Source organism: Pollicipes pollicipes, unplaced genomic scaffold (genome assembly GCF_011947565.3).
Source record: "Pollicipes pollicipes isolate AB1234 unplaced genomic scaffold, Ppol_2.1 Scaffold_1600;HRSCAF=1878_pilon_pilon_pilon, whole genome shotgun sequence".
NCBI classification, from domain to species: Eukaryota; Metazoa; Arthropoda; class Thecostraca; order Pollicipedomorpha; family Pollicipedidae; genus Pollicipes; species Pollicipes pollicipes.
The window spans coordinates 27,014,955-27,028,480 of NW_023595962.1; the positions used below are offsets into that span (position 1 = coordinate 27,014,955).

General features: G+C 54.2%; 1 protein-coding gene across 4 annotated transcripts; it reads right to left on the bottom strand.

Annotated features, from left to right (window-relative positions):
• Positions 1-248: 248 nt before the first annotated feature.
• LOC119091222 (alpha-(1,3)-fucosyltransferase C) lies at positions 249-10,863 on the bottom strand. Of its 4 annotated transcripts, none has more exons than XM_037213887.1 (4): positions 10,708-10,863; positions 2,795-2,909; positions 2,175-2,455; positions 249-1,443 (listed from the first exon to the last, which is right to left on the bottom strand). In XM_037213887.1, exons 3-4 carry the CDS (start codon positions 2,340-2,342, stop codon positions 550-552), a joined length of 1,062 nt encoding a protein of 353 aa, XP_037069782.1. In that variant the 5' UTR covers positions 2,343-2,455; positions 2,795-2,909; positions 10,708-10,863; the 3' UTR covers positions 249-549. The 4 variants fall into 4 exon arrangements, with proteins under 4 accessions (XP_037069782.1, XP_037069772.1, XP_037069764.1 ...); XM_037213877.1 differs by having other exon boundaries at positions 2,795-3,044; XM_037213869.1 differs by lacking the exon at positions 2,795-2,909.
• Between the last annotated feature and the right edge of the window lie 2,663 nt (positions 10,864-13,526).

The window sequence follows — 13,526 nt, forward strand, 5'->3', positions numbered from 1 at the left end:
GCACCGCTAGTGTATCAGTCTCCATAGGAGCAGCACGCCACCGGCCGGGGCGTGCCGACGCGTAGCTGCGTCCCACAGGCGACCATGGGGGTAACCACTAGGAAGAGTGCGGTTAGTCCTCTCTAGCCTTCACAAAGCGGCATTCTGTCCCACAGGTTTGCACAAATGATCGTGTGTCACGCTTGCCCAGTGAAAATATCATCTTGAGGTCCGGTTGTTCACTCCAGATTCCAGTTTATTTACCCCCCCCCCCCCCCCCCCCAGCTATGGTTCGCACCTTTATCTTAGAGACGTGGTGGCACCCATGAGTGTACTCGCGTGGATGCGAGTGACCTTTGGTACATCAAGTAAGCTATGACTTCTGCGCATGTCAGATTGCTCTCGGAGCTGCAGGCATGCGCTGGTAAAGCACGCGCCGCGACACGCATCGGAGTGAGGTCCCTTGGAGGGAGATGGGCTGGGATCCCGGGCTCCCAGGCCCCTGTCGGTACCCGAACCCGTGTGGCAGCCACTCGCCGGCCACCGCAGCAGGTCAGTCCACGGACGGAGCTACGACCGACAGTGCGAGCCGTCGTTCCACCAGCGGCGCAGGTCGTCGTACCGCGCCGGCACCGGCCCGTCCGGCTGCAGCATCCGTGCGCACAGGCGACACCAGCCCTCTACCGGGCGCACCGTGAAGCTGTCGCGCCAGGCAGTGAGGCGCGCCAACGCCGACGCGTTTCGCGCCAGGTGGTGCAGGTGCGCGGCCAGCTCCCGTGGGCCAGCAAAGTCGTCCACGTGCACGAACGAGTCGGGCGGCGCGACGGCGGCGTACGAGGCGCGCGGCGCGCCGCGCACCACCGGCACGAGGCCGACCTGCAGCGCATGGAACAGCTTCTCGGTGATGTAGTCCTGGCACAGCGAGTTCTCGAACGCCAGAAGGAAGGTGTAGTTGCCGACCAGCTCGCGGAAGCAGGTCAGCGTGTCGCGCCGCTTTGCGGGATCGCCGCACTCCCGCGTGCCGCACGCGCCGAACACGTGCACCGGCAGGTAGCGCTGGAGCTTAGCCACATACTGCTCTCGGCGGCTGGGCGTGGTGCAGTGTGACACCAACCAGGCGACGGTCGGCTCCGGCCCGGCCGGCAGCGTCGGCGCGCCGCTCGCTGTCGGTCCGGCCGCCGCTGCAGGCGCGACCGTTGCCGAGCGGTTGCGGCGGATGACCTCGAAGTACGGAAACACAACGTCCGAGTCGAGCCGGTACGTCATGGTGAGGTTGAAGACCGAGTTGAGGGCGCCGAACGCCATGTTCAGCATCGGCGGCGACTCGAGGGACCAGAACACATACAGCTGGTCGACCGTCCGCTCAGGAGGCACGTCCCACATGCTGATGTCGGCGCCGTGGAAGAGCACCGCTCGCGCCCGCGACAGGTAGCGCCGGTCATTGGTGCCCACGCAGTTGTTGACCTGTAAATATGGGGAGGTCATGTAAGAATGTACGGACATTCGAAACCAAGCGCGACATATCCAACAAGGATAATCAACTAATAGACCTGTTTCCAGTGTTATACTTTGGCCACCACGAGAGCCTAACCAACGACACAAATTTATGGTATGCGGGGGTCTCTGTCGTAAAAACAATATCAGAGACCCATCGCATAGTAAAAACGTCACCGGTGGAAGCTCTACCTTTACTTTAAGTGACCGTTAAATGTAAATGGTCAAATTTCCTCGCAAGAAACGCAAGCTCACGCTTAAGCTAGCCCAAATGAGCGTGATCCTGCCTGTCGTCACCTGCACACACACACACACACACACACACACACACACACGCACACGCACACGCACACGCACACGCACACGCACACGCACACACGCACACGCACACGCACACGCACACGCACACGCACACGCACACGCACACGCACACGCACACGCGCGCGCGCGCACGCGTACGCACGCGCACGCACGCACACACACACACACACACACACACACACACACACACACACACACACACACACACACACACACACACACACACACATGGCAGCTCACAGCACATACACCAACATGCATCGCATGACGCGGTGTGCGTCACCGCCTTACAAATCTCGCCGGTTGTCCTTTCACGTACGAGACAGTCTCGTAACGCGGCTGGTAAGCTAAAAATTACACCTCGTAAAGCTAAGACGTACTGGACAGTGCGCGAATGGCTTCATGCCGTAGCCATTAAAAGCGGCGTCGTGGAAGGCCGGCGTCCAGTAGAGGACCAGACTGGCATTCTCCAGGTCGCTGGACAGCTCCGGTGCCCGATAAAACCACTGGTGCCAGTAGCGGTTTTGCACCAGCCACCCCACTGCCATGAAGTGGGGCTCCAGAGAGTCGTAGAACACATATATGAGACAGGCTGGTACCAGCAGCAGCAGCAAGAGACGCCGCCATCGTCTGCCCAGCACGTGCGCAGCCCTGTGAGAACCTGAAATACAGAGCGTCATACTCTCTCGAATAGCACCAGCACGTGTCGATGGCAGCGATACCTTGGAATAAGATGAGACGAGAACATGCAGACAATGCAACGAAACTGCCACGGGTGCTGAAGTTCGGACGTTAACAAGTCAGCTAGTCGGCAAGTCAGTTAAGAGTCAACAAGGCAAGAAGTTTAAGCCGACAGAGAGATGTGAAGAGTCAAGAGAAAGACGCTTAGGGTCAACAAGGCAAGAAGTTTTGCTTCATGCAACAGAGAAGACCTTTACTGACAGAGAAAGCCTGTATAAGCGGGGATCATTTCGGAAGACAAAACCAGCCGCCCGCTTACCGGCCCAAGGGCTTCGGTGCGTCCGCTTCTCTCAAGGTTTCTCTAGGATATCTTGGAACCATGAATTTCAGGATGCTAAGATTTTTTGTGACCAATTTAAACTTTTTCGAATATCCTGCAAACATTGAAAGATTCTTCTTCCCAAAGGCGACGGATAATGATCGCTTTATGGGCGTCACGCCAGCTGTAATTGGCGTTCATCTGGTTCAGAGCATCTGGCTCAAAGACATCTGGCTCATAGCAGAGACGCCTGGTTCATAACACAAATATCTGGTTACAACATTAGTGACAGACGTACCGCCCACAGTCAGAGAGCACGTGACAGACACAGCACGTGACAGACGTGCCGTGAGCTGTCACCCAACACGTGCCGTGAGCTGTCGGGCGCGTTTGGAAAAAGAACAAGGCAACCAGATTCCTCGCCACCGTGAATGTTGGATTTCGCATGTCCAAGTAGATCTAAGATTGATTGATATCTCCTGGCATTGTCAGAGGGCTCAGGCAAAGTGAGCGGATCTCCGACACTTCAGGTCCAGCCCCTGTCGCTATCCGTCGTCAGCATATGCTTCCCTGGCCAAGCTCCATGGGACCTCCTCAGCAAATGCGCCTACTTAAGTGCTGGTGGATTATCACGATCGACGCGCGTTCGAAGCTCGAAAATGTTGAAAAAATGCCGCGTCTTCTACCCACGTTTTGTCACTGGACTGCCGACGCCCACCGAGTCACGGAACACCTACCCCCTCGTTACGGAGTTCGCGCGTGTCACCCAAGTCACGGGCCCGTTGCTCTGTGGTTGGCCATTCGCCGCGCTCCGAAAAGATAGGCTTTGCTCACACAGGTAACATTCGGTCGATGTTACCGCCGCGGCAGGTGCGATAGGCAGGATGACGTAGAAGGGCATTCGTCCAATGAGAGATCGATTAGCGGCGGCGCAGCAGGTGCGACAGGCAGAATGACGTAGAAAGGCATTCGTCCAATGAGAGATCGGTTAGCGGCTGCGCGGCAGGCGCTCAATGCTGAAGGCCATTACGCCCCCGCCCGCGGCCCCCAGCGCCTGCTTATACGGGACACTTAGTGTCCTGACACGCAGGCCCGCATCGATCAGGAGCCAGGGGGGCCAGAGACCTGATGCGGCAGGCCCTCTGGCCAGGGCATCTGACACCGGATTGATGACTGATGATGACTGATGACTTCCGCTGACTGATGCGGAAGGATCCCTCACCGGCGCAGGGATTTCAGTAATTGGCACCGATACACCGATTTGGCTTATAAGTCCCACGTCGAAGCGGTATGGAGGTCTCCGCGCTTGGTTCTGGGGCCTCTGACTGACACAGGGCCTCTCCTATGGATGAGAACCTTGGCATCGTCATTTCTCAAATCTCATTTAAGTGTGTCAAGATGCCCACAACCAACGCAAGAGACGCTTTGAAATAAGGGGTCCGATCTCTGTTCGTATTCAGAAAATGTGCCTCTGGCAGACCTGAGGCTCATTGCCGTTACAAGGCGCCTTTTAAAAGGGAGCATGCCATCTTTGTGTTTTTCACGCACTGTTAGATCAGACGCGTCTAACTTGATCGAGATTATCGCTTCTCTTGAAATCCTTCTGAAAAGCTTATAATTTTTGTTTGAAGCAGTCGCTCCGGCGAGAAAAGTGTCATTGGACTCCCTGTTCACCACTATGAAGATAGTACTTTCCATTTGCCTTGCTTTTTCCATGGTGCGTGCTCGGTAATGTCTACAATACACTAATTCATCTTAAGTTTGTCTAATGCATTCTAAATAAGCTTGAAACACGACAGCGTAAATTGTAAAGAAAGTAATGGAAATAATCATCCTCAGTACATCTTGATGGTGCCGCAATGACACTACCCAGTGTTTTTAGTAAACGCAACTGGCCCTGAGATTTCACCACAGAATGTTTCTAAAATCTGTTGCAAAGGTGGGAGACTCCCTCTAAACGCTGTGGGCCCTGTCTAGCACAAGGGGCCCTGCACCACGGCAGGGGCCTAACCGACGCAGGAGGCCTCCTGATTGGCCTTTGCAGCCGCCAGTCAGAAGGCAGCGACGAGATCTTGTCACTGCTTAGGAAAGATGCCGCCAGGGCGCAGCTGGGCACGGAGCTGACACTTTGATATTGATAGCCTCAGTCAGCTGACTGGGATAGAGGCCCTCAATGTCCCTGAGGGCCTCCAATCGGTACAAGAGATACTCTGACCGACTCTGAGGGCCTGACCTTCGGACTGGGATGCTTTTATATGGTCTCCGGCCAGACCTTTGGATCTTCCAATGGGGTCCTTCGTCGTCGGCCACAATGAGCTCAAAGGGCTTCTTGAGATCTTCGGACATCCGGACCAAAGGGCGGGCTACGTTCTCCTGCTGCCCCTCCCCCCCCCCCCCCCAGTGTGCGCCTCTGATAGTGACGTTCTTGGAACTTGAATTCATAGTCAAGAATACAGATTTGGGGGCATTTTTGGTGTCCCTGGAATTCATGGTCATATTAAAATGAAGGTATTAGCGCCATTCATGGTGCCGCCTGTAATTGTGTGTCTCTTGAAAATAAAAGCCACAATGCCCCAAAATGGAGCTTTTGGCTCTTTGATAACCCTTCGCCGAAGGGGTTTATCCGGGACTTTATCATAGTGGAAGGAAAACCAATTGTAGTGCAACCCGGATTTTGGTGCTCTCGGAAAATGCAAGTTTCGAGGAACTTTCAATAACTACCTTCAATTTGGCCTCCTATATGTATATATATAGTATATATATATATATATATATATATATATATATATATATATATATATATATAAATGCTACCTACTCTTTGTCTTAACATGAAATGACAGGAATGCAAGGATATTTTTTGGAGGGGGCCCCAAACTCTAGTGGCCTATCTAACTCAATGATGCGTGGTCACTCTTACTTGACGAAAGCCTGGATCCGTCCCTGATTGAAGTGCAGTTGTGCAAATAACCATTAAGACGTTTACGCCTTGCTATATGCTATTTCAGAGCACTACATAATTATGGAAACTGAAATTTTATCCCCTGATTGTGCATCTAGGAGATCTCTAGTACCATAGCTCATCGCTAAACTCGATCATTGTTCATCCTTTCATCATTACCATGTAGCCTTAGGGCAAGAGTTGATTGCAATGATCACGGCAAGTCATGATGAAGTTCCCCCCCCCCCTCCCACTCTCCAGCACTTTGGTAGCACAGCCGCCCGACAGCGCAGCTTTCCTACTAGCCCATAAAGTTCATGTGTTAAAGGCCTGCTTTCACACTGCTCTGAACCGATGTTATGTCAATTTTGATTGACTCGACATCTATGGACGTCACTTTGTTTACTTTCGGGGGAACCTTGCCCCCCCCCCTCCGACGCTCACTCAAAACGCGCTCGGGTGGGGGGTCAAACTGACCCCCTGAAGGTTTCTCCAGAATTGTTTCTGAACGACGCGGCGTAGCCGCGCCAAATTTTGCATAGCTTTAGTCAATGAAGTAGCAGATCGTCTGACATCAACAAGTTAGATCTACCTTGTAAGGTTGCTGACCTATGGCAGGTCAAAGTGATGACATGGTTTTAGCGAATGTAGTTTCTACGGAATACTTCAATCTGATCCAACAATGAAACGTTAGACGAAGCCATACATCTCTGAGATGCTTTCTTAGGCGACACAACAATTAAATGAGCAAATTACGTTGACCTAAGGCCAGGTATAAAGGTTAGACCAGGGTCAAGATCAACCTGCTTTATTACTCTACGGCTTGCTGTATAGGGTAGCTTCTGGTCTTCATTTCGAATTTATTGATAACAGGAACCACATTATACAACTTCCACGGACTTCTTAAAGGTCGGAATAGAACACTGGCCTAGAATGACCTAAGTAAGCACTTCTTAAGGAACATACCGCCTAGCGCAATCTCCGTCGCTTACCCAGCTGTAAAGCTCAAAGCGGTCGAGGTCACTGACCTAAGATGAGAATGTGGTCTTTTGTTAAAAAGAGTTATCTAGGTTCCAGAGGCCCTTTGGAAAACAACCTGAAATTCGACTTTATTTGACCTTACTTGAGCGAAGGTCATAACCTAGAAATATCAAACTCTGGGCAAAGTCAGTTCACGGACAGGTCAATACATCCTGTAAATTTGGTGTTTCTAGCTCCCTTAGTTCCTGAGATCTCAATGGGGTCAAACTGACCTCCACCCGAGCGAACGGTATCCAATCGGCCACCCGGGCGCGTGTTAAGCCTCTCAATGGTCTTCCGAGACGCTCATTGCATATGAGCAAAAAAAGAGGAGATTTTGGCCAATGAGATGCAGCAAGTGCCTTTACTGCTGCTTCACTAGGTCCCAAACGCATCGCTATATCCACTATTATAATCATCATCATCAATGTCTGTATCATCATCAGATATCACCCTTGCTTCTGTTACACTGGCTTTAAATGGGAAGACGTGCCTCCATATCAAAACAATTAACAACCGACTGAATACTTTTTACGTTTAATTATGACTACGGGGATGCAACTTAAAGTCGCCGAAAACCGGACAGAACTTAAGCATACGCCCGAGAGGATTTTAGATTATCTAGCACACGCCCGGGAGGCCAGTTGAATATCTTTCACTCAGGTGGGTGTCATTTGGACTCCTTGATATCTAAAAAATGAGATAACCAGGGTAGGTTGACCGGTATATGAAAGCACACTTTCTTCAAAATTTGAGGTTCACGGGTTGTGGTATATGGCAGTTGTTTAGGGCGCCTACGCGCCAGGTAAGTGGATGGCGCGAGAGAGTTGGCCTTGGGTGGTAGCGCGTGGCGGGGGCGCGGCGTGTTCGGACGCCTCGGACGTTATATTATTGCTTTTGTTGTTTTCACCAAAGTATTGGGCAAATACTCACGGTAACACCTGACTTAGTGTTTGGGCGGACAGCAAGAGCCGACCGGATACTACACGGGTCATGACCTTGAGGTCATACGAGGTCAAACAAGGCCAAACTCCAAATTGGTGTCCGACGTGCCCCCAGACCTCCTCATGCCATCGCCTGTTCCAAGCGAAAGGTCAGCTGTGTTCAATCAAGGTTAGTGACCTTGCTTGACATTAGAAAGATCAATGTGACCAAAACCTACGAAATGGCTGCTATTTTGCTAATCAAACCAGCGTCAAGGATGACGCTTGGCAGCATGTTTCGGGAACAAAGTTTTTACCTAAATCTTATTACGTTAGTGACCTGCCCATCACTAAAAAATCCCCTGGAACATGACTGCTGCGGTCCCCGTCATTATTAGATTCGAAATGAACTTCAGAAACTATCCCAGTAGGCAGGCTCTCGAGTAAAAATGCAAGTTGCTTTTGACCTCGGTCTGACCTTCAGACCTGACGGTTGGTAGGTCAATGGAAATTGCTGTAATTATCAATTCCATTGGTTTATTGCCCAGGGAGCTATTTCAGAAACACGTGGCTTCGTCTAACACTCGGTTGTCGCAACAGAATGAAGAGTCACGATTGATCTTTCATTGAAGTCTGTGCACGTGCAGAACGCCGTGAATTTTCCGACTTTCGAAGCATATTCAATTATGAGAACATTGCGGCCCGCAGGCTGCAGAGCGAACCCATCGGAGACCACCGATGTACCCATCAGCGCATCGCAGCGTTTCGGTACGCCCTGGAAGCCTCCGAGGACGCGGGAGGGCTGCCCAACACGGCCGTACGGGGCGGCCGGTCGGCCACCCAGGCGGCCGGCGCGACGCGGACTCCTGTCAATCTAGCAGCAGATTGATATCCATTTGACAGTTGGATATTGCGGGGCGTCTCGATTGCCTTCAAATTTGGTGCACAGGGCCTTCTCAACACGCTGATTCCGAAAATCACTGCCTTTGGGGTGGAATTTTGCGTAATTTTCGAGTTATACGCTGCGTAACATCCCAATGTCATATTGCGCGGCGTCTCAATTGCCTCCAAATTTGGTGTGCAGGGCCTTCTCAACACGCTGATTCCGAAAATCACTGCCTTTGGAGTGGAATTTTGCGTAATTTCCGAATTATACGCTGTGTAGCATCCCAATGTGACGTTGCGGGGCGTCTCGATTGCCTGGAAATTTGGTGTGCAGGGCCTCCTCAGCACGCTGATTCCGAAAATCACTGCCTTTGGGGTGGAATTTTGCGGAATTTTCGAGCTATACGCTACGGAACATCCCAATGCGATACTGCGGGCGTCTCAATTGCCTCCAAATTTGGTGTGCAGGGCCTTCTCAACACGCTGATTCCGAAAATCACTGCCTTTGGAGTGGAACTTTGCGTAATTTTCGAGCTATACGCCACGTAGCATCCCAATTTGACATTGCGGGCGTCTCGATTGCCTCCAGATTTGGTGTGCAGGGCCTTCTCAACACGCTGATTCCGAAAGTCACTGTTTTTGGGGTGGAATTTTGCGTAATTTTTGAGTAATACGTATATACGCTGCGTAACATCCCAATGTGATATTGCGGGACGTCTCGATTGCCTCCAAATTTGGTGTGCAGGGCCTTCTCAACACGCTGATTCCGAAAATCACTGCCTTTGGGGTGGAGTTTTGCGTAATTTCCGAGTTATACGCCGCGTAACATCCCAATGTGATATTGCGGGGCGTGTAACTCTAATATGCGCAATATCCAACTGTTGTGTTGCGCGGCGTATAACTCGGAAATTACGCAAAAATCCACCCCAAAGACGGTGATTTTCGGAATAAGCGTGTTGAGAGGGCGCTACACACCAAATTTCAAGGCAATCGAGACGCCCCGCAGTATCACATTGGGATGTTACGTAGCATGTAACTCGAAAATTACGCAAAATTTCACCCCAAAGGCAGTGATTTTCGAATCAGCGTGTTGAGAACGCCCTGCACACCAAATCTGGAGGCATTCGAGACGCCCCGCAATATCACATTGGGATGTTACGTCGCGTATAACTCGAAAATTACGCAAAATTCCACCCCAAAGGCAGTGATTTTTGGAATCAGCGTGTTGAGAAGGCCCTGCACACCAAATTTGAAGGCAATCGAGACGCCCCGCAATATCCAACTGGAAATTGGATATCAATCTGCTGCTAGATTGATATCCAATTGCCAGTTGACATCCAATCTGCTGCTAGGTTGACAGGCGAGCGACGCGGACCTGCCAACGCGGTCAGCCGGAGCCGGCCGCCGGCAATCACCCCCGGCCGTTGTTGTGTTCCCTTCCCCGGTTCCGCACCACCTCTGCTACGACCCCTGGTTTCCCGCACATCCACCGACCGTACGGAACCGGCCACCCATTCCATGTCCGTTTCCTTTCCCCCCGCTAGTGATCGCCCCATCAAGAATGGCCCGGCCAGGTAAGGCCAACGAAAGGGCCGTCGCCGCCGCCGCCGCTGCCGCCGCCGCCGCCCGCGCTGCCGCCGCCGCCGCCGCCGCCGCCGCCGCCGCGCCGCGCTGCCGCCGCCGCCGCCGCCGCCGCCGCGCCGCGCTGCCGCCGCCGCCGCCGCCGCCGCCGCCGCCGCCGCGCTGCCGCCGCCGCCGCCGCCCGCCGCCGCGCTGCCGCCGCCGCAGCCCCGCCGCCACCGCCGCGCCGCGCTGCTGCCGCCGCCCCGCCGCCGCCCGCCGCTGCCACCGCAACCCAGCTGACACGCGCGGCACGGGATCGGCCCGGCGCCGCTGGCCTCGCCGGCTCCGCCCATGCCGCCTGACAGTCGCCGCCGCCGCCACCCAGCCGGAATGTGATATTATCTCACCATAGTGACGTTTTCCCCATGGAGTGGGTTCTGCCCAAGTATCATTCCGCCGTTGCTTCGTTCGAATCCCGCAGCGGACTCGCCCCTCCACCACTGTTGGGTTCCCACAAACACATCAGATTGATTCGCCTTCGCTACCCCAATCTGCTGAACTGGGGGAGCATATGCACGTACCTTGTGCCGGTATCTGAAGACCGCACCGTGGACTAGCGGGGCCGCCCCAAGAGCGTGCGAGCGCGATAACGCACGACATTACATTACCCCTGCCACTGCCTCGCACCCACACATCACACGCCTCGCTCCGGCCGCGCACCGCGCCACACCCGTCCTGGAAGCCCTCCAGCATGTGACGCAGACGATAGAGCGTTAATCCTGGCAGGAATGCTAACGCCACCTATGGGACTCCCCAGGACCTAGAGGTTTCCACCTCAGTCGGCGGGATATCCGGACATCACACGCACTCAAACAGGTATCGGCCGGATGAGCCGTAATACAAAGTGGCCAGCTCGAGCACGGGCAGACTTTCGGATTTAGTGGGAGGCTTGTACGATGATAAGACGTGTGTCCATCCGACGACCTTGAGAGTGGAGTAAGCCGTCTGAATTTCTAATCAATGGACGAAACGATCGTATGCTTTACAAACCATGGACAACCAACCCACTCTGGAGGGAGGAGTTCCAGCCGTGTTGCATGGGCGAGAGGTGCGGCAGCGGTCTCTGGCCGACACCCGCGACCTATCCAGCAAACAGTTCGGGTCGACGCTGATTCGATAACTAGGACGAACTACCAGATTTCTCCCCAGTCTCTCCCAGACCTCTCCCGACGAGTCGTGCGGAGACGACTCTGGCATGTCATGGAGAGACGACTCTGACAAGTCATGGGGAGACGACTCTGACAAGTCATGGAGAGACGACTCTGACAAGTCATGGGGAGACGACTCTGACAAGTCATGGAAGGACGACTCTGGCAAGTCATGGGGAGACGACTCTGACAAGTCATGGGGAGACGACTCTGACAAGTCATGGGGAGACGACTCTGACAAGTCATGGAGAGACGACTCTGACAAGTCATGGGGAGACGACTCTGACAAGTCATGGGGAGACGACTCTGGCAAGTCATGGAGAGACGACACTGACAAGTCATGGGGAGACGACTCTGACAAGTCATGGGAGGACGACTCTGACAAGTCATGGGGGGACGACTCTGGCAAGTCATGGGTGGACGACTCTGACAAATCACGGGGAGGCGACTCTGACGAGCGCGACACCACGGCGCCAAATATGGCACAGTAGACACGACGCACCGCCGTGTCCCCGCCACGGCCAATACGCCTCCGAGGCGCGCGCTTCCCCCTGCTGACCGCTGCGCGTGCCGTCCGCAGCGGTCAGCAGGCAGCTAATTCACAGTCGATGATGTGGCGGAGCGTAAGCCGCCAGGGACACCGACTAACCTCCGCGAGCCTCGGTCAGCACGGAGTCAGGCTCACGCCAGCCCATATTCTATGCAACCATGAACGACTAGTCCGCTTCGGAGGGAGGTCCCACTGCTGCGCTGCCTGGTCGACAGGCGCGCCCGGACACGGAGTATGCATCCGAGCCATACCGGGGCGGGAACCGAGACGGCTGGGACGCTGGAGAGACCGCGTCCCATCCCGGCCAGCTCCCCCTCCCCCCCTCCCGCCCCGCCGAACCGGGTCAAAACCGTGCACAAGGGAGCACGGTTTGGGGCTGGGTAACTTACAAGTGGCCCGGGAAGCCTCCGAGGACGCGGGAGGGCTGCCCAACACGGCCGTACGGGGCGGTCGGTCGGCCACCGGAGCGGCCGGCGCGACGCGGGCCTGCCAACGCGGTCAGCCGCAGCCGGCCGCCGGCAATCACCCCCGGCCGTTGTTGTGCTCCCTTCCCCGTGTTCCGCACCACCTCTGTTACGACCTCTGGTTTCCGCACATCCTCCAACCGTACAGAACCTGCCACTCACTTATCCATCACACACCCATTCATCCAAGCCCCCAAGCCCTCCCCCTTCTACGTCGCCCGATCCAAAATAACCCGGTCAGGTAAGGTGCGTGCCGCGTACAACTTGTGTGCGGCGGCTTGTGGGCGTCCATGACTCCGTACTACCGTCCCGTAGCCACACAGATATTCAGACCAGATTTCACACCCCCATCGCCGCCACAGCACCGACACCACCTCCGCCGCCGCCATCCCACCGGCACGCGCGGAAGGACATTGCCAAGTGTATTCTAGGTTAAGCTAATATGTGTAGTGTAATGTAGTGTAGACATAAGTGTACTTAAGGTTGGTAAATAGAGTAGGCCATGGGGATACTTGGAGGTAGTTTTTCATTCAAAAGATTTAATCCATACCTTTTGAATGGACGGATTCCTGAGATCAAAGCTCACGCTAAGCAGTGCTTGTTGTGTGAGCGATGACCCCTACCAACCGACACGCCACGCCATGGTTACGGCAGAATTTGGTGGCGAAAGCTTTAAGTGCCGCAATGCTCGGCACGGTGCACCCAACCCTCTGACGTCATCTGATTTTTAGCGCAGCCGCTGCCACCGACCGCAGACTATATCTGTCAAGGACAAATAGCGAGCGCTTGAAGCGACTCTAACCCACCCCGCCACGGGTGAGTGCATCGGAAGACAGGCGCTCCTACCAACAGAGCTATCGGGACGGTAAAAGCCATCAGGACGGACAAAATAAATATTGCATGCGCATGGAAAACGCAGGGCTCTGAGCCAAATTCTGTTCATGTCGGATTATCTTTTTTCAGTTTATCAGCGCAGTTCAGTTTCAGTATTTATTAGATATCGAGAAGGCCCGTCCGTGGATATCAGAACAACACGGACCGGTGACGCCCCCCTTTCTCTCTCTCTCTCTCTCTCTCTCCTCTCTCTCTCTCTCTCTCCTCTCTCTCTCTCTCTCTCTCTCTCTCTCTCCTCTCTCTCTCTCTCATCTCTCTCTCTCTCTCTCTCTCTCTCTCTCTCT

Coding starts and splice junctions, on each gene's coding strand:
- LOC119091222 (XM_037213869.1), bottom strand. CDS start 10,786: ATGTCGTGCGTTATCGCGCTCGCACGCTCTTGGGGCGGCCCCGCTAGT. Junction 2,456..10,707: donor TCTTCAGATACCGGCACAAG/GTACGTGCATAT, acceptor TCTGTATTTCAG/GTTCTCACAGGGCTGCGCAC. Junction 1,444..2,174: donor AGCCATTCGCGCACTGTCCA/GTACGTCTTAGC, acceptor CCATATTTACAG/GTCAACAACTGCGTGGGCAC.